The sequence below is a fragment of the Diorhabda sublineata genome, chromosome 11 (assembly GCF_026230105.1).
Source record: "Diorhabda sublineata isolate icDioSubl1.1 chromosome 11, icDioSubl1.1, whole genome shotgun sequence".
NCBI classification, from domain to species: domain Eukaryota; kingdom Metazoa; phylum Arthropoda; class Insecta; order Coleoptera; family Chrysomelidae; genus Diorhabda; species Diorhabda sublineata.
The window spans coordinates 2,977,965-3,004,088 of record NC_079484.1 but is presented as its reverse complement, the minus strand read 5'-3'; the positions used below and the strand labels follow the sequence as shown (position 1 = coordinate 3,004,088).

The window sequence follows — 26,124 nt, the reverse complement described above, 5'->3', positions numbered from 1 at the left end:
TAACAAACCAAACTACGTTTTTGACTGTTCTAGAAGACCTTGAACGCCCGGATTTTGTTTTTTTCAGTATTGATCCGGTCTCTTTTAACTTCTGGATCAATTTTCTAATCAGTTGAGCGCTACAGTCGACGAATTACCGTTTTTGTAAAACCCAAGCACAGTCCGCTTCCGAAAGACTCTCCATGGCGATTACATTTCCTGTCCTGACTTGTAGAATCTTTCAAAATGATTCAAAACTTCCTTGTTTCATCAGACAAATGGGTGGATGAACCAGGAGACTGTGTGCCAGAACCATCCAGATTGCTGCACCGATCTTTGTAATATCTTCAGAGACCCTGTGTCTCCACCTTAACCTTGATCTTCCTCTGTCTCTACTGCCCGTTGGTATCGCCTTTTTTTGTGTGCACGCTGTTGTCGATGCATGCTACATGTCCTGCCAATCTGGATTATTATTATGTCTCTTTTTCCTGATCCTCCGGTACAGCTTGGTACAATTTACGAATTTGATATTTGTACTTCTAGAAAAACTCGTTTTCCATAAGCATTTTGACATTCCGTTTAATAACAAGCATTATACGTCTTTTAATCTCTTTACTAACGTCATATTTTTGATTATCTTGTTTATAATTCCGGATTCTAGAAATGTGCTTGATTATGGGTTCATCCTAAACACCAGTTGCTAAACCTTATTTTGTGTTTATAAAAATTATAATTAGATTAGAATAAAATATTCTAAATCTAAAATATTCAATACAAAAACTATTTGTGTACTTATCGTATTCGCTACGATAAAAAAATGAAGATAAAGTTTCACGCGTGTGTGAAGTTGGAGTCTCATAGTTTGAAAGGAGTTTTTATAGCGTCCAGCATAATTCTAGAGTTCCTGATACTTTTTATCGATAGTTCTGCAGTATTAAATACAGAAAACGGTAGGGCTTGTACAGCAAACGTCGTCTCAGAACTTTCCATACAGTGGCGACACACGCGATCGGTCTGTGCTTTTTCCTTTACACACACTTCCAACCTCTTTAAAAGAGATTAAATTGGTTAAACCAACGGGTAGAGCTTTTTCTAGTTGGTGGTTTAATACCAAATTCAGCACGAAACGCCCGCTGCATTACAATTTGTGATTCACTTCTTGCGAACTCAATAATAGAGAAAACCTTGTGGTATACAGACGCCATCTCACTCACAACTAGTAACAGAAAATGGCGGCCTATTGCCGCGAGAACTCTAGCGGCCGCTCATGGAACCATCACCGCCCGATTTCATTTGTAATACATTAAAAAAAACTTTGAAACTTTCCCTTTTGAAACCGAAAGCTTTTATGACCATCGTAGTTCATCGTACTAATTCTATTTTATGTTAGAAGAAATCATTTCACGGGGGTAGATTCGTGAATTCAGAAAATTTTTCGATGTTAACTACCCAGAACTATTCGTTGACGAACCATTCCTGTTTGATTTTTCAGTTTAACTATAACGAGACGCTAACTTCCGGTCGTTTTTCAAAATGCCGTTTTTTGTATTTAATACTGCAGAACTATCGATAAAAAGTATCAGGAACAATAGAACTATGCTGGACGCTATAAGAACTCGTTTCAAACTATTGGACGTTAACAAATGAGTCGATAACTTGTGAGACGTTAACAAATGAGACGATAACTTGTGAGTCGTTAACATGTGAGACGTTAACAAATGAGATGTTAACATGTGAGACGTTAACTTGTGAGAGGTTTACATGTGAAACGTTAACTTGTGAGACGTTAACATGTGAGACGTTAACAAATGAGTCGTTAACATGTGAGACGTTAACAAATGAGATGTTAACATGTGAGACGTTAACTTGTCAGAGGTTAACATGTGAAACGTTAACAAATGAGACGTTAACAAATGAGATGTTAACATGTGAGACGTTAACTTGTCAGAGGTTAACATGTGAAACGTTAACTTGTGAGACGTTAACAAATGAGACGTTAACTTGTGAGAGGTTTACATGTGAAACGTTAACAAATGAGACGTTAACAAATGAGATGTTAACATGTGAGAGGTTAACAAATGAGACGTTAACAAATGAGATGTTAACATGTGAGACGTTAACTTGTGAGAGGTTTACATGTGAAACGTTAACATGTGAGAGGTTAACATGTGAAACGTTAACTTGTGAGAGGTTAACATGTGAAACGTTAACTTGTGAGACGTTAACAAATGAGACGTTAACTTGTGAGAGGTTTACATGTGAAACGTTAACTTGTGAGACGTTAACATGTGAGACGTTAACATATGAGTCGTTAACATGTGAGACGTTAACTTCACACGCGCAATTTTGAAGTAGGAGTAGAAATAATTTGGTTGTTAAAATAAACGTGTTACATTGGAAAATTTTAGGTTGTAGACTGTATTGATTCGATGGGAAATGGTTATTTTGAGTTTTATTTGCCGTGAATGTAATCTACTTACCAATTGTTGATCACTCTCCAGGCTTGGGTCTTTCCAAGCATTAATAAGAGATTATTTGTGATAGCTATCTTTCATTTTGAATGGCTTTTTGTATTTAACTTGATATTATTATGTAGAATGTTGATACTGATAGAGGCAGTCCAATTATAATATCAGGTACTGATACATTTTTATGAAAATAAACTTTTAAAATTGTATAAATATAAAACTATCTATATGCCTTCATACTTCCTAACTTATTATGATTATTATTATTATTATAATTATACATATGATAATGCACTGAAGTATTGGGATGTTAGACTTTTTACTTTAGTACTATCACTGTGTCACTTTGTGTGGCCGTTTTAATATTAATATTAGTACTGGAATTTCACAAACAGAAATCTGCCTTTAAATCCAGAAGGTGAACTTTGAGAGCCGTACAAGGATAAAAAGGATGTACTCCGAAAGGAAAAGCTCGTAACACGTATTATGTATGTTCACTGTAAATTTAGAATCTTACCCCAAATTTATAGTGAGTTTTCCTAATATCTCATTTTTACTGGACCAAAATCGGTATCTTTCTTTTTTTTAACTATAATGGTGATTCCATTACAGGAAGATTATTGTTAATAATGGAAGAAATATATTTTTCTAAGAAAATTTATATTTGCAACAATTTTTACTAATATTTTGTACTAAAATATGCTTTTAGAATTACTAGAAGCTCATTTATTATACAATGGTGTGATTGTCACATCATTTGACATACCTTTTTTCAAAAATTATTATATTGACCTTCAATTGGACATGAAAATTATTAGTATTTCGAAAATGATGTCCAAAAACACAAATTGTAGTTGTAGGGCAAAAAAACTGGTTATAACAATTCGTATTGATTGTTTCATCATAGAAATATTATAAAATTAAGTATAAAAACGATAAAATAAGAAAACATGATATTCGAATCATCTTAAAATTAAGACCCTTCGTACTACATAATACGTGGTATAAGCGAATTCGTTGAAAGAAAGCTAAAATCATGTTCTAAATAAAAAAAAAGCAAATACGAAACTGTGATTTCTTGGTAATTGTAAATGAAAAGGCCTTGTTTAAAATTGCACATGTAACGAAACTTCCAAATAATTAGCTTCAGTGTTATAAACTGAAATGAACTACATGAAACTCTATACAAATTACTCCTACTGGAATATTTTGACGTTTCAAAACTTGTTGACAATATCAAAAATACCTAAATCAAGATCGTTCATTTAATACAGACAACTATCATCTTAACAAATTTTTTGCCCAAATGCGAAATGCATGCAAATCAAGAAAGAAATACCGTGGACTTGTTAATTTAAAACAGATTTCATTTTACTGGAATTCAGTTTATGGTACGGTATATATCCACTTCCTAAGATCATAATGTATTTTCATTTTTCTCATTAACTAATCTAGTGATATATTGTAAGCTAGTTTAAAATTCTTCACATATACATAACCACAAAAATCATATGTGTCACAGATAGGGTGCAATCTGACAAATTGTCAAAATCAGCTGATCTCTATTTAAACATGGCCGCCGGGGGGTAAATACTTTCGCGCTAATTGTCCCAATGGTTTGCGAAATTATTTTTCGATATTCATACATTATTATTCCCGGAAACATGGCTTTGTTGTTGTTTTTTTGACTATACTGTGCATGGTGGGGATAAATTTCAAAAAGCTGACGAAAACTAAGAGATTCAAGTTATCGATTCGAAATATCTCACTCAGGGGTTTTTGGAGTTTGCTGATTACAGATTCGATGTCGAATTTACAGAACCAATTAACAAAAACTCACAAAAAAGTTTAGCAATATTTTAATTAATAAACGTTCTTGAAAACAAGGGATCTTCTTCTTTCCGCGAAACACACAGTCACATCATATCTCGGACCTATTATCATTTAATTCTATTCCACCAGCAATTTTAGCCAATTTATGATGAAAAAATCACTAAATGAAGATTTTTTTTTTCAAATTTTTGGCCAGCTTTTTGAAATTTGGCCCCACTGTGGCAGTTTTGTGCTTAGTATAGGTAAGCGGTAAATGTAATGGAAAATGATCAAGATTCTGACAAAAGCACCTTTCAAGGAGTTAATTCCACTTTCAGCTTGTCCTTGAACATTTCTACTGCCACTGGATTATCACTTAACAACTTTAAAAAGTACTCAATTTCAACAAAAGTATTTTAAATTTTGTGGATTGGTCGGAATCTTACTTGACTTACAAAACTGCAGTTTCTACTGTATCAAATTCAGTGAAACAGATCTAAGAACTATCTATCATGTCCTCTTATCGCCATAAAATCCAAAGGAAACAATATAAATCCGAACTACCGATAAAAAAAAACAAGAGAAGCTAACACGGGTACATACAAGAAAGTAGATTGTTTACCCCACGGTCGTCATTTTAAATTTAGATTGCCGTAATTCGAATGTTGACATATGTCACCAGAGTTGTCAACCGAGAAAAATAAAAACCACTAACATTGACGAATATTCCAAATGAATGCCTACAATTCAAATTAATTTTTGAGATCTTTTGATACGTTTATGCGTCTAAATGTTGTTAATTTTAGGTATCTTTTGATTTAAAATTTTATTTGTAATTTTTCAAAAGACAAATGAAAATTTGGTTTATGTATGCTCTATAAAATTGACAATGCTTTGTCAAATTTCAGTTTGTAGCACTGACTATCAGTGACAAATGACACGTAGTTCAAATGAACAACTGTTTTAATAAATAAATAAAAATGGTGTAAATATATCAATATAAAGTGAAACTTACATGGAATTAGACAAACCTCTGTAAGAAAAATAACTAAAGAGACTTTGGAAGTTTATAACAAATTATTATAACCATTTTTGAACAGTTTTATTAACGTGAATCATTCAATATAGACGACCGATTTATAATAATAATTTAATACTTTTCCTACAAATTTTTTTCTTTAAATTTTAGGATAAAGTGGCATTGGTTCAATTAAATATTTACAAAAGTGAAATAGCAATTGATGGAAAAAAAGGATTGTACAAATTGTACAAAAGAAAGGGAGCAGTAACTAGAAAGATAATTAAAGAAACAGAAGAATTGTTAGAAAAAGAGTTATAAGAAAAAGATATAAGAGCCAAAAAGTCACAAAAGTGAAATAAATGTAGAAGTAACAAAACTAAGTGTAGAGAAACTACAAAAATTAAATCTTTAATTAAATATGAGACACAGTAAGAAGCATCGTGTTGTTTGTTATCCTACTCAAAATTAGTTTCAAAATTTTGTAAGTGACTAGAGCAGACATGGTCAAACTGTTTAGAGGGAGGGCCAGATGAAACAAAAAAATATGAATGGTGAACCCTATTTTTGATTTTTATATCACACAAAACCTGATGCGACAGATTAAATTTGTTCTGAGCTTCTAAAAATTGTGTAATCTGGTAGAAATTGTCGTCAGCCAAACGCTGTTTCTGCGGGCCGGATTAGACTGGCCCGAGGGCCGTATTTGGCATACTTTCCCTATAACTGGACTAGACAGTAGTCGTTGAAGACATTGAAACCACCCATCATCTATGAATCTATAAGAATTCTTTGACATAGGACAAAAAGCATGAAAGTCTAGAAGAAAATTTAGTGAACCAGAAAGTGACTAGACAGTACCTGTTATCATCTAATGTTGTTTAGTACCCATTATAAAAGATTAATCAGGTAAATTTCATGCTATTCCTACAAGGGTAGGTTCTATATATTTGTTGCTATCACTATTGATGTTTATTGAATTGATATCTAGTATATTGTGTGATGAAAAATGGATTTCAGATGAGCAGTAAAGAAATTGATTGGCTCAAAACACTCACAGAATAATCTGATTAAGAAAAGATGATGAGTGAAATATTCATCATCAGTGCAGTATGATAGTAAACAGAAAAGCGAAGAAAAGAAGAGAAAACCGAATGAAAGTGGCTCAAGGAAGCTGGAAATGATTCAAATAGAAAGAAAAACATTATTTCCAATGCAGTTTCTTTTTAAAACTCTTTTTAAGTACGTTGAACTGTTTTAATTATCTGTACAGTGTGATGGTAAACAGTAGTTTGGTGGAAAAGCGAAGGGAAGAAAGGAAAACCGAATGAAAGTGACTCAAGGAAGTTGGAAATTATTCGAATAGAAAGAAAAACGTTATTTCCAACGCAGTTTCTTTTTAAAACTCTTCTTAAGTACGTTGAACTGTTTTAATTATCAGTACAGTGTGATGGTAAACAGTAGTTTGGTGGAAAAGCGAAGAAAAGAAAGGAAAACGAATGAAAATGACTCAAGGAAGTTGGAAATTATTCAAATAGAAAGAAAAACATTATTTCCAATGCAGTTCCTTTTTAAAACTCTTCTTAAGTACGTTGAACTGTTTTAATTATCAGTACAGTGTGATGGTAAACAGTAGTTTGGTGGAAAAGCGAAGAAAAGAAAGGAAAACGAATGAAAGTGACTCAAGGAAGTTGGAAATTATTCAAATAGAAAGAAAAACATTATTTCCAATGCAGTTTCTTTTTAAAACTCTTTTTAAGTACGTTGAACTGTTTTAATTATCTGTACAGTTTGATGGTAAACAGTAGTTTGGTGGAAAAGCGAAGGGAAGAAAGGAAAACTGAATGAAACGTGGATTAAGGAAGCTGGAAAATAGAAAGAAAAATCTTATTTCCAATGCAGTTTCTTTTTAAAACTCTTTTTAAGTACGGTGAACTGTTTTAATTATCTGTACAGTTTGATGGTAAACAGTAGTTTGGTGGAAAAGCGAGGAAAAGAAAGGAAAACGAATGAAAGTGACTCAAGGAAGTTGGAAATTATTCAAATAGAAAGAAAAACATTATTTCCAACGCAGTTTCTTTTTAAAACTCTTCTTAAGTACGTTGAACTGTTTTAATTATCTGTACAGTTTGATGGTAAACAGTAGTTTGGTGGAAAAGCGAGGAAAAGAAAGGAAAACGAATGAAAGTGACTCAAGGAAGTTGGAAATTATTCAAATAGAAAGAAAAACATTATTTCCAACGCAGTTTCTTTTTAAAACTCTTCTTAAGTACGTTGAACTGTTTTAATTATCTGTACAGTGTGATGGTAAACAGTAGTTTGGTGGAAAAGCGAAGGGAAGAAAGGAAAACCGAATGAAAGTGACTCAAGGAAGTTGGAAATTATTCGAATAGAAAGAAAAACGTTATTTCCAACGCAGTTTCTTTTTAAAACTCTTCTTAAGTACGTTGAACTGTTTTAATTATCAGTACAGTGTGATGGTAAACAGTAGTTTGGTGGAAAAGCGAAGAAAAGAAAGGAAAACGAATGAAAATGACTCAAGGAAGTTGGAAATTATTCAAATAGAAAGAAAAACATTATTTCCAATGCAGTTCCTTTTTAAAACTCTTCTTAAGTACGTTGAACTGTTTTAATTATCAGTACAGTGTGATGGTAAACAGTAGTTTGGTGGAAAAGCGAAGAAAAGAAAGGAAAACGAATGAAAGTGACTCAAGGAAGTTGGAAATTATTCAAATAGAAAGAAAAACATTATTTCCAATGCAGTTTCTTTTTAAAACTCTTTTTAAGTACGTTGAACTGTTTTAATTATCTGTACAGTTTGATGGTAAACAGTAGTTTGGTGGAAAAGCGAAGGGAAGAAAGGAAAACTGAATGAAACGTGGATTAAGGAAGCTGGAAAATAGAAAGAAAAATCTTATTTCCAATGCAGTTTCTTTTTAAAACTCTTTTTAAGTACGGTGAACTGTTTTAATTATCTGTACAGTTTGATGGTAAACAGTAGTTTGGTGGAAAAGCGAGGAAAAGAAAGGAAAACGAATGAAAGTGACTCAAGGAAGTTGGAAATTATTCAAATAGAAAGAAAAACATTATTTCCAACGCAGTTTCTTTTTAAAACTCTTCTTAAGTACGTTGAACTGTTTTAATTATCTGTACAGTTTGATGGTAAACAGTAGTTTGGTGGAAAAGCGAGGAAAAGAAAGGAAAACGAATGAAAGTGACTCAAGGAAGTTGGAAATTATTCAAATAGAAAGAAAAACATTATTTCCAACGCAGTTTCTTTTTAAAACTCTTCTTAAGTACGTTGAACTGTTTTAATTATCAGTACAGTGTGATGGTAAACAGTAGTTTGGTGGAAAAGCGAAGAAAAGAAAGGAAAACGAATGAAAGTGACTCAAGGAAGTTGGAAATGATTCAAATAGAAAGAAAAACATTATTTCCAATGCAGTTTCTTTTTAAAACTCTTTTTAAGTACGTTGAACTGTTTTAATTATCTGTACAGTTTGATGGTAAACAGTAGTTTGGTGGAAAAGCGAAGGGAAGAAAGGAAAACTGAATGAAACGTGGATTAAGGAAGCTGGAAAATAGAAAGAAAAATCTTATTTCCAATGCAGTTTCTTTTCAAAACTCTTTTTAAGTGCGTTGAACTGTTTTAATTATCTGTACAATATGATGGTAAGCAGTAGATTGGTGGAAAAGCGAAGGGAAGAAAGGAAAACCGAATGAAACGTGGATTAAGGAAGTTGGAAATGATTCAAATAGAAAGAGAATGAAACATTGTTTCCAATGCAGCTTCTTTTTCAAATTCCCAACCAAATTGTGTTGGAGTAATTTAAATATCAGTTTGAATATTTCGTTTCCCCTGGAATGACATTATATTTCGGTCTATTGTAATTGGAATGAATCTCTAGTAATACCTTACGTAGAAAAATTGCTCGATAATCTTCTGGGAAACACTAAAGGGGTAAAAAAGACAAATTGCCAAATCTTTTGTATGTGTTATCTGTAAAAACGAGGAAAGTCTCGGTTTAGTGCATTTCCAGTACACTTAGAATTAGCTGAATGTTTTTAAATAATTGAATATACATTATATACATATTATAAAATGCGTTGATATAATTCATATCAATCGAAATGTGCAATTTTAAAATTGAAAAATTTCTAAAGTTATGCATGTTACATTTGACAGTTGTTTATCTGTGATCGCCTTGCGTTACTGAATATTGTAAATTAACTTTTTGCGTCAACCACTACTTGAGTTTTTCATTTATTAGAATGTTCGTTTTTTTTTCCTTTCCATTGTACTAGATATTTTTCGTTTCCATGTCTTTTAAGTATACATGATTGAAAACATTTCTTCCCAATGTGTTATATTATTTATTTAACTATTTAATAAAGGTAAGTCTTGTTTATTCGTTCTTTTCTTAAACGCCCTTCCTATCCTCATACCAAATAATAAAAATATAAAAAAATAATTTTTTCGTACCGGATTTATTATTAAATCGTTACCCCCTGTATTATAAATATCATAGAGTAACAACTAATGGAGATATGGGATAACAATTCAGTGTCATCAATTGTTAGAAAAAAATTTCCCTAAATATATTTCAAAAGTTACTACATTCAAACCGGGATGACGTCACAACCATCATAATGTCTTGTGGGACAAATGTTACATTATTTACATTGAAATTATTATTAGAAGCATGTTTTATTTTCATTTTTTGTCTAAATGTATTCATTTCAATAAAAAAGAGAGCTCCAAACAATCAATTCTCAATACACAAATAAAAAAAACCTTCGCTTGACAACCAAGACAATATGGCCGACGTTTCAAATCATTACACTCGAAATAACCTATAATATGGTATAAATATAACTTAATCAATTTACATTTTGAATATAATCGCGAATGGTAGTTGAATCTAAATAAAACAAAACCAAAATTATGACCTCAATTATATCTATATAGTTTTTTCCGAAATTTAGAAGAAAAAAAAACGAAGTTGGTGTCACTGGTACGTTCATAAACAAATGATATTCGTAGAGCAGGCAAACGTAGAGAAGACCTTCGTCTAGTAGCGGCTGAGAAAAGAATAAAACCTAAATCACTGAATCATTAATATTTATTATTGCAAGTTATTAATTTGAAAAATTCAAAACTTCTAGTGAACCTACCAAAACTTTCGTCCATAATATATCCGTATAGGCAACACATTTTACGTACCCCAATATTTCTATTGATTGGAGACAAGTAGTTTTGTAGTATAAAGTAAAATAAAACAATTTTTTCAACAAAGAATAGTTTTTAATCAATTATATATTGTTCATTTTGTGATTCTTATTCTTATCAGCAAAAAATTGAACCAGGTGTGATTGAAAGTCATCGTCTTTTGTGAAAATTTGTCCATTCTAAGAATTCTGAAATAAATGGTAATCAGATGGTGCCAGTTCAGGGCTGTATGGAGGACGTGGCATCACTTCAAAGTCAAGTTCCAATAGTTTTCAGGGATACGGCCTTGCATTATCATGGTGGAACACTAAACCTTGATTGATTCATCCAGTTCCATTAATTGTTGACAGTAAACATCAGAATCGAACGTTTGGTTCCTTGGAAGCAGCTCAAAAAACTCAACACCTTTGTATTCCCACCAAACTGACAACATGGACTTTTTTTGTTAAATTTTTCGTTTCGTTTAAGGTTCATATCCCAAATGTTTAATCTTTGTGTTAAATGAATTTCTTTCAATTCGAGTTGTGTCCAACTATAAACCTTCTTAACTTGTCGAAGACATTTTAAGTGTTTTTCAATTATTGTGTGCGATACATGCAGCCTCTTCGCAACTTCTCGAACAGTTATGACTTTGATTTGGTCATGGTCATGATTGGAATTTTTCTTTGTACCGATTCTGATACCATAAACATAAGCAACATAAACTATTGAAAATCACGCACTAGTTGCTTCTAAAGTTACGTCAACGTGACCAGTATCACGTGACAACCTTCAAAGTATAGCACTGACATAACCTTAAAGATTAGTCTTGAAATCTTGATGGGTGTCTTCATCTATAGCGATCTGTAATCATTGAAATATGTTTCAATATTTCTAGAAAGAGTTTGGAACTTTGTTCTACCAAGCTCTGGAATATAACAAAATAAATATAAGGCAGGGGCTCATAGTGTTAGAGCTGAATAGTGATTTAAGATTTTTAAAATCAACCCCAAATTTCTGCCAATTATTTTATCCATTAAATGTCAATGCGAAACCATGACATTTGAACACGATTAATTAGAGAAAAACCTACAATTGATATACACAAATATTAATTTCAAACGACCGTCACTTCGCCAACCATTAAATGTAAAATTATCCGGTATTGACGGTTGTATCCATAATTACAAAAGTACTGGTTAAAAAAATATGTAAGAAATTATTTTAAAGTAACGGTGTATGTATATACTTCAATATAGATGGTTTGAATTGAATCTGAACAAACTTTCAATCATCAATTATTTTGTAAACCTAACCAAAATCGTTACTATATGAACCATATACGAGGTCTGGCTATTAAATAACGAAACTGGTTACGAAAAAGGTTTCTATTACAAAAATTACTCTACGTTCGAATGCTCCCCTTCAATATACTTCCCTCCTCTCGCCACACAACTTTCCATACGTTTTTTTCATTGATCGAAGCAGTGCTGGAAGTCATCTTTAGTTAGAGCCTTTAGAGGTTCTGCCGTTTTTTGTTTTACCCCTTCCATTGACTCAAATCAGATCCCTTTCAAAGCAGATCTTTTTCTAATCGTTTCTTTATCGGTGTTTACCGCCTCGATAATCATCCGCATGCTCAATCGACGATCTTCACGCACAATTTGGTTGATTTTGGTCACCGTTGAAACAGTTACAGAGCGACGTGGATGTTGATCATCTCGGCCCTCACTAAAGTGCTTACACCACTCAAAAAAACGCGCATGAGATAGATAATTGTCCCCTCAGGCCTCTTGCAACAATTTATAGCACTCAGTCGGAGTTTTTTTTTCTCAATATATGGATACGTTGCTCCTGTTGCGCCCTCTAGGCGCGTAGTGTCGTTATTTAATAGCCAGACCTCGTAAATGAATAATTTTTTCCAATGAAAATTTATCAACTCTTGCAGAACAGTATTTATACTATCCTAAATCGCTTTCTCTTAATCCCCGTGCGATATAATTCATATAAATATAGTTAATAATATCAAGTTATTGTTAAACAATTCAGAGAGCGGTTAGTTCCTGAAGGTTGTTAAATATTAACGAAACAATGCGCGATTCTATACTAAGCGATCACTTTCCATGTCGTTTCCTCAGCGATAGGTATCTGGTCAAAGTAGATTAGAGCTAATGATACCATTAATATAATTGTTGTGATAGTTGTCCTCGTTCCGGTATAAACCATAAGGACTTCCTCGCTCCCGTACTTAAAAATTTAACGATTGCGGTTATAATTCGAATAAAAAAAAATTAATTGATTTTTGAATAGTGGGGAAGGTAATGTTATTCAAGTTTATATAGGTATATATTTGGATAAGTCTGAATTTAATTAACAAAAGTGGTGTTGATGAAACAGAATGTTAATTCAGACATTATTAGCTGTCGCTTTGTGCCTTTCGAGCGTTGACGTTTCGGCCAAACCCAAGAATAACAAAAAAGGTACGTTAAATAATGAATTTATTCGTTTCTTTAATTGTTTAGCGATTTAAATAATTTTCATTTTTTAATTTTTTATTTCTATAATCAATTTTTTATGTTCCGACTCAATTTCGACCGTTATCAATATACTTTTAAATTCATGTCAAAAAATTAAGATGAATCATAACCAATCTCAGATTAATCCTTAAGCTTCTATCATAAATTTGAAAGTATTAATGTTTTCCCAAGCATTTATACTTTCCTTTTACAATTTTTCGCGTGAGTCCTTTCATTATAAAAAGTTTTACTATTTCCGAATCGAATTTACATGAATCAAATCAGTAGGAATCGATTATATTCAAATCAAATTTTCTATATAAATCGATTTATCATGAATCGAATCTATATAGAACACATCCATATGAATCGAATGAATATGAAATAAAATCTTGAATCGATGTTTTAATTTATATTATTTTTATTATATTATTATTACTAAAACTACCTTTCACGTAAAGTCTTTTAGCCCTTACGTATTATAGCTAATTCCGAATCGAATTTACATGAATCAAATTAGTAGGAATCGATTATATTCAAATCAAATCGAGTTATCATAAATCGAATCTATATAGAATACATCCATATGAATGGAATGAATATGAAATGAAATCTTGAATCGATTTTTTAATTTATATCGAATTAACATTAAACGAATTATTATGATAAGAATATAATAAATATCTATTAATGAAAATAAACTAAATGAATGTATTATAAACGAATCGATTCTCTACGAACCTAGCGTATATAAATCTAGTTCTCAAGATTATGTATGAATCGAATCAATATGAAACGAATCATGAATCGATTTTCTGATTTATATCGAATTAACATTGATCGAATTATTATAAAAATATAATAAATATCTATGAACGAAAATTAAAGTAATTAAATGTATTAGAAAAGATTCTCTTTGAACCTAACCTATATAAATCGAATTTTAGTGAATCTGTAGCGAATGAATCCATATGAATCGAATTAATATGAAAAGAATTATAAATCGAATCTCTTTTACATCGATTCAGTATCAGTAGAATAAAAAATAAAGTTAAGGATTACGAATGAATGATAAAGAAATATCTATTAATCGATTCTTTATGAACCAAAGCTTTCATAAATCGAATACTGATGACTCGATTCAGCATCAATCGAATAAAAAGTAAAGTCATACGAATAAATGATAAAGAAATATTCATGAATCGATTCTATATGAACCAAAGCTTTCATAAATCGAATACTGATGACTCGATTCAGCATCAATCGAATAAAAAGTAAAGTCATACGAATGAATGATAAAGAAATATTTATTAATCGATTCTTTATGAACCAAAACTTCCATAAATCGAATACTAATGACTGGATTCAGCAACCATCGAATAAAAAGTAAAGTCAGACGAATGAATGATAAAGAAATATTTATTAATCGATTCTTTATGAACCAAAACTTTCATAAATAGAATACTAATGACTGAATTCAGCATCAATCGAATAAAAAGTAAAGTCATACGAATGAATGATAAAGAAATATTTATTAATCGATTCTTTATGAACCAAAGCTTTCATAAATCGAATACTGATGACTCGATTCAGCATCAATCGAATAAAGAGTAAAGTCAGACGAATAAATGATAAAGAAATATTTATTAATCGATTCTTTATGAACCAAAGCTTTCATAAATCGAATACTGATGACTCGATTCAGCATCAATCGAATAAAAAGTAAAGTCATACGAATGAATGATAAAGAAATATTTATTAATCGATTCTTTATGAACCAAAGCTTTCATAAATCGAATACTGATGACTCGATTCAGCATCAATCGAATAAAAAGTAAAGTCATACGAATGAATGATAAAGAAATATTTATTAATCGATTCTTTATGAACCAAAGCTTTCATAAATCGAATACTGATGACTCGATTCAGCATCAATCGAATAAAGAGTAAAGTCAGACGAATAAATGATAAAGAAATATTTATTAATCGATTCTTTATGAACCAAAGCTTTCATAAATCGAATACTGATGACTCGATTCAGCATCAATCGAATAAAAAGTAAAGTCACACGAATGAATGATAAAGAAATATTTATTAATCGATTCTTTATGAACCAAAACTTTCATAAATCGAATACTAATGACTGAATTCAGCATCAATCGAATAAAAAGTAAAGTCATACGAATGAATGATAAAGAAATATTTATTAATCGATTCTTTATGAACCAAAGCTTTCATAAATCGAATACTAATGTCTCGATTCAGCATCAATCGAATAAAAAGTAAAGTCACACGAATGAATGATAAAGAAATATTTATTAATCGATTCTTTATGAACCAAAACTTTCATAAATCGAATACTAATGACTGAATTCAGCATCAATCGAATAAAAAGTAAAGTCATACGAATGAATGATAAAGAAATATTTATTAATCGATTCTTTATGAACCAAAGCTTTCATAAATCGAATACTAATGTCTCGATTCAGCATCAATCGAATAAAAAGTAAAGTCACACGAATGAATGATAAAGAAATATTTATTAATCGATTCTTTATGAACCAAAACTTTCATAAATCGAATACTAATGACTGAATTCAGCATCAATCGAATAAAAAGTAAAGTCATACGAATGAATGATAAAGAAATATTTATTAATCGATTCTTTATGAACCAAAACTTTCATAAATCGAATACTGATGACTCGATTCAGCATCAATCGAATAAAAAGTAAAGTCATACGAATGAATGATAAAGAAATATTTATTAATCGATTCTTTATGAACCAAAACTTTCATAAATCGAATACTGATGACTCGATTCAGCATCAATCGAATAAAAAGTAAAGTCATACGAATGAATGATAAAGAAATATTTATTAATCGATTCTTTATGAACCAAAACTTTCATAAATCGAATACTGATGACTCGATTCAGCATCAATCGAATAAAAAGTAAAGTCATACGAATGAATGATAAAGAAATATTCATTAATCGATTCTTTATGAACCAAAACTTTCATAAATAGAATACTAATGACTGAATTCAGCATCAATCGAATAAAAAGTAAAGTCATACGAATGAATGATAAAGAAATATTTATTAATCGATTCTTTATGAACCAAAGCTTTCATAAATCGAATACTGATGACTCGATTCAGCATCAATCGAATAAAGAGTAAAGTCAGACGAATAAATGATAAAGAAATATTTATTAATCGATTCTTTATGAACCAAAGCTTTCATAAATCGAATACTGATGACTCGATTCAGCATCAATCGAATAAAGAGTAAAGTCAGACGAATAAATGATAAAGAAATATTTATTAATCGATTCTTTATGAACCAAAGCTTTCATAAATCGAATACTAATGTCTCGATTCAGCATCAATCGAATAAAAAGTAAAGTCATACTTTCTCGATTTTTTAAATTTCTTATTCTCAAAATATCCGGAGAACTTTTGTACGAGAAATGCTTATAGAGAGTAAATCAATAATTAAAAGAAGAAAGTTTAGATGATAAGTTTTTGAGCCCTTTTTGTACCAAAATCTTTTTATTTTTTGGTAAGCATAGAACGAGCTAATTAGAGAAAGATATGATCTGATAGAAAGCGAAAAATGTCAAGCAAGCTCTAAATGACAAGTCCTACATTTAAAAAAAGAAGATTACTTTAACCTATCAACTTCTTTAGATTAATCTCTTTGATTATTCCGAATTAAAAATGTAGATAACTTTATAATTATAAAATTTAGTGTCCAGAATATTTATAAAAACGTTTTATTATTTAAATATGTATATATTTGCAATTTAATGTAATAATAATAATAATGCTATGAAGAAACGATTGTTTTTAGTTGTATATTATGTTGCATCAACTCGATTACAACTCCAAAAAACTCAATATAGAAAGTGTCTAGATACATATATATACAATATCTATTAATAAAATCGGTTAGTTTGAGGTAACGTTTTTGTTTTTAATAATTGTGTTAATATTTCGACATATTTCAGTGATCAGTCGGGCGTTAATTTCGTGAATGGGCAATTCAGTGAAAATGAATGTTGTAACATACTTTTAGAGGGTTATTGTCAACATTTAACATTTATTATAAAGTCTCAATAAAAATTTAATATATTTGTATATGGTTCATAGTACAATTCAAAATGGATTTAACTGATACTTTCTCAATAATAGATGTAGACTAAGCATCTGCTTCAAAGGCAATTGAAATCGATTACGAAGTGTGATTTATAAACACAAACGTCTGTGCTCGCGCTAAAGCTCGCGCCTAGCTCGCACTGGAATAAGGCCGATTTTTATGTTGCCAATAAAAACAAATATATATGTCATCAAAGTTCAACCATTTTCTGTTTATTTTCTTGGTATAATTTGTGTTTGAATTGTGGGTGTATTTTCTTATTTTATTTTACCAAAGCATGGAGACACAGAATTCCAGTGAACGCGTTCTAATACTTGGTTTACTTGCTACCTAAAAAAGTACAAATGTAACTGGGTTAGAAACAACGTTAACAAAAAATCTAAACAAATGCCAGTCAATTAAATTCTAATGACAAAGAAAAGTCAAAAAGTTTAGAGATAGTTTCCAGCTCGAACTCGTAACGCGAGCGTCAGGACGAGCGCGAGCGTAAAAGTTTATAAAACCAACTTAAGAACGTAATAAAATGATTCAAGGTTTGCGTTGACATGATTGCATGACAGTAATTCTTGTTTTGTTCCAATAAATGACTGTAATAGTTTTATAACGAAATGTATTTGCGGAAAAGCTTATTGTTTCATTGTTTTCGTTAATATTGATAAGTCACGTGATTATTCTTTCTGAGTGTAACACGTTCATAAATGTAGGTCTTATAAATAATGTCTAAGAAGATAATTCGTTACCAAAACTCCAGATAACCATACATATCGTGGGCTTGCTGCAAAAACAAGTTATGTACAAAATGTATAGTCTCTAGATAATTGAGTTTAAAGTTTCTATTTACTCCGAAAAAATTGTAAATGGATTCAAAAACTTTCAGGTGTAAACTTCTTTCTTGAATTGCCAGAATAAATTCAAATAAAAAACTTTTTCAAAATAATCTTTATTTTTATAGTGCTTACGTCTATCTGACGCAAGTCTCGATCGGTGTTACCAACCTAACCTCTCAAAATTCCCTTTACAGAGCGCGAAATTCGAATTTGAGTTCTATTGCAGGATTCTTGGGTTTTTACAGTAAACAATGTAATCGATTGGTATTATTGGATATGCAAGAGCCGGTACAGAGCACTTATGGTATTTGGACTTGGACTTTGGACTATACTAACTGTATTTTTAGTTGAAAATTTAACAAAACTGGACTTAGCGGTTTCTTGTAGTAAGCCCACGATATAATTTTAAGTGCTAGCACTACTCTGGATTGCCTGCGCTCATTTGAAAGCGTTGCTTTTTTAGCACTTGCACAGTTTCTCAAATTCGAAGCTTTAATTCGTCTAAATCCCGTAGGATCTCGGAAAGTTTGTTGTGTATGCAGGACTAGCAAACGATTCAAAGGGATGTTATTTTAAAAATTAAACAATTATTCAACATTATTGGCAACTTTCTGAAGCTGAGGAGGTATTAAGTATGTTTTTTGTTCAACTTTAAAAACAGAAGCCTACTTATACCCAATAACCAAGATTTAGAAGAAAGATTCTTGAACTTAACCTTGACTTGAAGCAAAATAAATCGTATGAAATGAAAACTAATAAAGGTCCGTTGTAATAAATATTCGCATTGAAATTAATAATAAATCGTTGAACTGATATTATTTCAATGTTTATAGATGAAGGGCAGAGTAGAATCGGTTTCGAGGATGACGAATTTCCTTTTACGTACACTTTAGTACGAAAACGGCCACCGGCTGAGATCGAATCGGAAAAAAAGAAGCTTCATTGGAATCAACAAGCTGTTTCAACCGTAAAAGAAAAGCTTCTGAGGAAATTGAATCGAAGTAATTCAATTTAAATTTTATTTGTTTGTCATTCACATCCTTTTATTTTTTTTTTGTCTTATTTTCACAAGAGAATAAATTCAGAATAATAGAAAAAACTACTATAAATCTATTATTATTATAATTATTATTATATAAAATTATTTAAATGCATTATGTTTATTAGAAAGTTGAATACGAGCTCATGAAATTTTGAGAATTTTCATTAAAACTTTGTTGTTTGTTGCTAAAAAAAATATCAAAAAATCACGCGATTAGTTACGTTAATTGAATTTTTTGAAATCATTTCATTCAATTTGTACAGATTTAGCAAAAAATGTAATCCTCTTCCTTGGAGATGGCATGTCCATTCCAACAATATCTGCCACCAGAGTGTATATTGGAGGTGAAGAAAAACAGCTGTCATTCGAAAAGTTTCCTTATGCAGGTTTTTCCAAGGTAAATATTTTTCATTTAACACGTTTGGACAGGGATACATCCTATTTTTGATCATAAACAATCAAATATTAATATTTTCAATAATTGTTTCATCATTTTGTTCATTTTTTTTGCGAATTTAAGGTAAAAATGAGACATATTTTTGACAATCAGAATCTCAACATTTTTTTCAATCAAATAAAAATCCAAAAACCATAAATTCTCTCATAGTTCCCTGCAAATTGTACTTCAAAATTTTTTTCGAAGAATACCGTGTTTTTTTTTTTCGAGAAGTACGTACGAAAACGAACAATTTGGGAAAAATTACACTCAATATCACAAATCAAACAATTTTCATGAATTATTTAAATTTTGGTGTCATTTTCAATATTTGTTCCCATTTTTTTCACATTTTTAGGTTTATAAAAAAATTAAAATCATATTATTAATCGTTTCATCACTTATCTAACCTAAAAAATATTAATTTTGCTACTTTTCTTAACCTATGAATAATAACCAACATCTGTCATTAATTCTTCATAGAACAAAGATGAAAATAGTTATTTATATGCCAAGGATGTAGATGGAATATGTATATCTATACAAGATGTTAATGAAATCTCTGTAGATGTGTTTGTGATTTCGATACAATTTGTAGATCATCATCATTCATTGTTATACATTCATTTAGACAAAACTTTAAGGTTATGCAAAATCATCGAAGTGAAACTGTCAACTGTCAACATTGAAGTGGCTGGGTCACATTTAAGAAAGTTAAATGTCTACTCCAGAACGTTCCGAAAGCGTTTTGCAGTACGGAACTGTCACTTTCACTACATGGAACACTCAAAACGCAACTAAAAGTCAAGAAGCAAGACGATAACCATATTTTGAGGTTGGAGATTAACATGAAGTCATAATTGGAGCATATTATGACCAAGTACCAGTTTTACAAAAGAAAAAATGTCTTTCAGTTTTGAGTTTCGTTAAAAAACTCAATTTATTACATTCTTTTCATTTATTGAATAGTATTTGATACAGGAGAAGAATCAAAACTACTTTTTTACTAACTGATCATCAAACATCATCTTCGGGCATCTCAAAATCTAGTGAATCACCGAATCCATCCAAATCATCTTTTTTGTCCGAGTTTCCCAATTATTATAAATTCCAAAATATTACAATCAACTTACTTCTCTAGAGTTTTCTCGGACAGTCTGTATTTTTTTGAAACTCAACTAACATCGCAATAACACGCAGTCCAAACATTAGTTCAATATTAAAATGAAGTTTTTCAACATGCAATCGAAATAACATTTAATTTTGATAATCTTTTTGACTGAAAACTACGTATTTAACGATTTTCAACATTTTCAACGCAGACTTACTGTGTTGATCACCAAACTGCAGATTCAGCGTGTTCAGCGACTGCATATTTAGGAGGAGTTAAAGCCAATAAAGCGACGATCGGTGTTTCGGCGGCCGTATCAAGAAAAAACTGCTCGGCCATGAAAAATCCGGAAAACCAAGTAGATTCTATTGCTAGGCTATTTCAGTTGAATGGAAAAAGAACGGGGTTGGTTACAACGACTAGAGTTACCCATGCTTCACCTGCAGGTACTACTACATTAGATAATATAAGTTTAGTTCCGAATAGATCAACCTTTGTTTTACCCTCGGCAATTTTACTAATAAAAAACCATTAATTTCATAAAAAGCTCTACGAAAAAAGGTTGAATACATTTGTTCTTTTAGAATATTAGGTTATGTTGGTGAAATTTAACCTCAAAAGAATAGGTTAACTTAGAAAACGTTCATAACATTTTTTGTGAAGCTTTTCCAAAATCAATATTTTCTTTAGTTCCGATTAGATCAACCTTTGTTTTACCCTCAGCAATTTTACTAATAAAAAACCATGAATTTCATAAAAAGCTCTACGAAAAAAGGTTGAATACATTCGTTCTTTTAGAATATTAGGTTATGTTGGTGAAATTTAACCTCAAAAGAATAGGTTAACTTAGAAAACGTTCATAACATTTTTTGTGAAGCTTTTCCAAAATCAATCTTTTCTTTAGTTCCGATTAGATCAACCTTTGTTTTACCCTCAGCAATTTTACTAATAAAAAACCATGAATTTCATAAAAAGCTCTACGAAAAAAGGTTGAATACATTCGTTCTTTTAGAATATTAGGTTATGTTGGTGAAATTTAACCTCAAAAGAATAGGTTAACTTAGAAAACGTTCATAACATTTTTTGTGAAGCTTTTCCAAAATCAATATTTTCTTTAGTTCCGATTAGATCAACCTTTGTTTTAATCTCAGCAAATTTACTAATAAAAAACCATGAATTTCATAAAAAGCTCTACGAAAAAAGGTTGAATACATTTGTTCTTTTAGAATATTAGGTTATGTTGGTGAAATTTAACCTCAAAAGAATAGGTTAACTTAGAAAACGTTCATAACATTTTTTGTGAAGCTTTTCCAAAATCAATATTTTCTTTAGTTCCGATTAGATCAACCTTTGTTTTACCCTCAGCAATTTTACTAATAAAAAACCATGAATTTCATAAAAAGCTCTACGAAAAAAGGTTGAATACATTCGTTCTTTTAGAATATTAGGTTATGTTGGTGAAATTTAACCTCAAAAGAATAGGTTAACTTAGAAAACGTTCATAACATTTTTTGTGAAGCTTTTCCAAAATCAATATTTTCTTTAGTTCCGATTAGATCAACCTTCGTTTTAACCTCAGCAAATTTACTAATAAAAAACCATGAATTTCATAAAAAGCTCTACGAAAAAAGGTTCAATACATTTGTTCTTTTAGAATATTAGGTTATGTTGGTGAAATTTAACCTCAAAAGAATAGGTTAACTTAGAAAACGTTCATAACATTTTTTGTGAAGCTTTTCCAGAATCAATCTTTTCTTAGATATCTAGTAAAATTGTTAAAACTGGGGGCAAGCAATTCGCTTGACAAAGTTTTCAGCAAAATTTTGATAAAAAATACCATAGATTTGACAAGTGGTTACAGATTGAAATATTCAAAAAAACGACTATAATTCAAATACTTTTCAAATGGAAAAGTAATCAACTGGTCCGAAATAATCCACAGTATTTATATTAACGAAAAAGTAAACGCTTACAAAAAATTCCCTTGTCTTAAACTTCGAAAATATTAACAATTAAAAAAAGAATCAAACAAATTATCGTGTGAGGCGAACAACTCATTTCCGGACGTGTAGGGAACGATATTTTTCATTTTACTTATCTGAAAACAACTTAAAAAGGATAAGGATTAAATTTAGAACATTTTATTTTCATTGTTTTATTTTCTGTCTATATTATTCACGTTAGTTTAAAGAAAGGCACTCAGAAGAAAATCCAGAATTGCGTGATCTCAAAAAGTGTGTAACTTCTAGTTTATTTTTTCGAAAAAAACCAAAATGAAACCTTGAACGTTACAGTTCTCATTGCTAAGGAATTGTTTAGATATAAAAGAAATTGTTGGTAACACCAAATATCCAAAAACGATTCCTATTTTGAAGCGTCAAGGCTACCAAAAAAGTCCTTGGTCCTAATGGCAAAGAAAGTAACTACATTTTTATACAAAATTGATTTTAGAGTTCTTAGGCGCATGCCATGGAGATGATTTAAAACGTTTGAGTTCAGACGATGTTCTGATTTTGTCAGATGGAACAAATCATGTCAAGACATTCCCAATGATATACCTTCCGTAAATTGCAGACGTAAGACCTAAAAATATGAACAGCAGAAGATTATTTGTTTCATCGACAACAAGCTGGATGCCATACAATCAGTGCTGTCTCGAAACTGATATTGAAAAATCCCGAAGAATATACCGGACATGGGCTAAGGCTTTCTTCGGCAACCGTGTTGGTGGAAACGGCCAACGTAGCAGAAGGAAACATCTAAAAAAATAGAAGTAGCACAAAAATTTTTCAACCCTTATACGAGCTCCGCGATATTCCATCAGGAAAATGAAAACATCCGCGAACCGTCCACTTCAACATCTTAGTTCTAAAGAATGAAATACCGAAAGGACTAAACTTCTACATCAATACAAATTGTAGTACAAAATATTATCAGCAGGATGTGTTTATACGCTATTATTTGAACTGTTCTGCAGAATAATTTTTTCTGGCTCGAATGAACCGGAGCAACAACATAAAAGTTTCACCAACGCCGATGAAAAGTCTTGATTAAGTTTCCTTCGAAAATTTATGAGATTTTTGTAGTGAAAATATCAATTTAGTAAAGCCAAAGGCGGAATTCAATTTCGTACGTTCCAAATAACAAAAACCAAAGAAAATTACGGAACGTACATCATATTTACGTAGTTCAAATAGCTTCTTGTTTATAACAATATTAAGAATGTCAAAAGTTACCATATAGTTAATTAAAATTTATTACACGTTGTTGATTGTGTTTGTTTTCAGGAGTTTTCGCTCATACAGCTTACAGACATTGGGAAAGTGATAGCGACGTTTTAGATTCGCACGAAAATCCCAAGGAATGCCAAGATATAGCCCACCAATTAATTTTTGAAGCCACTGGTAAAAACCTCAACGTCATTCTCGGAGGTGGTAGAAAGAAATTTATACCAGCTTACGATAGAGACGAAGAGGGAAAGAGAGGCGAGAGGTGCGATCATTTGGATTTAATTCGCGAATGGGGCAAACAGAAAGACAAGGCGGGAGCTAAATATGAATACGTTTGGAATAAAGATCAGTTACTCAATCTGAAAAATGACACAGACTTCGTATTAGGTAATACATTTCTCAATCATACAACTAAAATTATATCAAATATGCTTTAGGTTTATTCGATTCCAATCACATGGCGTACAATCTGGAACGAGACAACAAAACTGATCCATCTCTAGAAGAAATGACCGAAGCGGCCATCAGAGTACTACAAAAAGGTCCCGAAGGTTATTTTCTTTTCGTGGAAGGTGGAAAAATCGATAAAGCTCACCATGAAACTACCCCACATAAAGCTCTCGATGAAACAGCGGAATTTGCTAAGGCCGTTCAAAAGGCAGTTGAATTAACTAACGAACAAGATACTTTGATTGTGGTTACTGCAGACCACGCTCATACTATGAGTTACGCCGGTTACGCGAAAAGAGGAAGTGACGTGTTTGGATATGGAGGTGTAGCCAACGACGACGACCTCTATACAATTTTATCTTACGCGAATGGACCAGGATATAAACCTACGAAAAAGAATAAGAAGAGAATTGTACCTACGCTGGAGGATTTAGGTATGACATTCATATAGTTTAGTATAAACGATTAGAAATATTCAAAGTAACCGCCTTCGATATCTATCTCAGAAACGCCTACACCGGAATTCTGTTCAGGTCTTCAATGTTCAGTCTCATCTATTGAGCCGTGATGCTTCAGCGTCGATTTTATTATAGAAAAAAGTCTGATAGAGTCAAGGAAATCCTGGAAGATTGTCTTTCATTCATTTGACAACACTTCCGTTACCAAATCACTTGGGTTTGAAGAATGCTGAATCTAGTGTGTTCCTTAATCATATCATGAGTTTCTTTGTCCGTTTTATCGAGTTTTGCGCAAAATTTGAACGCGTATCGCTGCTCCATTAAACGTTCCATGATCCTCCATGACGAGGCGCTTCGATAAGAGTTTAAGTACAAGAGATCTGCTCCCTCCAACGGCCGATTTTTTCCCGCGTTCCCAAAATCACTCTACTCCAATCGTGCACAACAACAACTTCATTTATACTCTTTTTGACGAAGTTTTTACATTGCATATTCACGCTAATTATTAATAATGTTGTTTTAAAATATATCAGGTGATATTAATTTCGCCTGGCCGGCCGTAGCACCTTTGGCAAAAGAAACACACGGAGCCGACGATGTTGGGATATTTACTCGTGGACCTTGGGCACATTTGTTCACCGGTGTCGTGGAGCAAAATGTGATAGCACATTTAATGGCTTTCGCCTCGTGTACTAGCAAAGACGTACCGTGTGATAGTTATATAAAAAATTCATAAATATATATAAATTGAGAAAAAAATTAAACGTGTTTTAATTATAGCTAACCTCGATTTCAGAACAAATCAAGCTCGTAAATTCTAAACTGGAAAGATAAAAAAACTAAATGTGAATTAAGTCAAAGACATTTCAAGGTTATTGCGACTGGTTCACCTCTAAATAATCAAACAATTTGTGAACTTTTGGATTTATACAAAAAGTACAAGGGTTGCAAGGTTCCCAATGAGCTACAGCCTCGAGGGAAGTTACTAGGCTAAATTCAACGATAGTGCCTACAAATGAAAGTTACCACCCGTGAAAATTTTATGGTATCCGCAAATTCTGCAAGGCTGTGGTTTCTGATTTGAAGTGCAACAATGAGCTGCTCTAAAATCGGAATATCACTGTCCGTGAACGTATTCCTGACGCAAAAACCCCTAAATTGGGTCCCTAGGATACTGATTCCGAGGAAAAACGCCTCGAATGTGCTGACAACAATGTGAGGCAACAAGGACAAGTTGTTGGACTCTATCATCAGAAGAGATGAACAAAACAACAATCTCATCAGTTGTATCTTTCCTGAATTGAACAAAAATGTTGAAAATATTAGAAATACCACGCGGCACTACGAACCTCATAGTATTTTGTCTTCAACAATCAAAACTTATTATTCCGTTCGGAAGTTTAGGAG

General features: G+C 31.5%; 1 protein-coding gene across 1 annotated transcript in view; it reads left to right on the top strand.

Moving 5' to 3' along the window:
- The window catches only part of LOC130450287 (uncharacterized), a 156,658-nt gene extending 131,182 nt beyond the window's left edge, over nt 1-25,476 (top strand). Inside the window, exons 11-16 of the mRNA XM_056788613.1 lie at nt 18,824-18,991; nt 19,296-19,429; nt 20,791-21,025; nt 23,867-24,196; nt 24,247-24,693; nt 25,251-25,476. Of these exons, the coding sequence (XP_056644591.1) occupies nt 18,824-18,991; nt 19,296-19,429; nt 20,791-21,025; nt 23,867-24,196; nt 24,247-24,693; nt 25,251-25,453 (1,517 nt within the window). The 3' untranslated portion in view covers nt 25,454-25,476. The remainder of the gene's footprint in view (nt 1-18,823; nt 18,992-19,295; nt 19,430-20,790; nt 21,026-23,866; nt 24,197-24,246; nt 24,694-25,250) is intronic.
- Nucleotides 25,477-26,124: the final 648 nt, after the last annotated feature.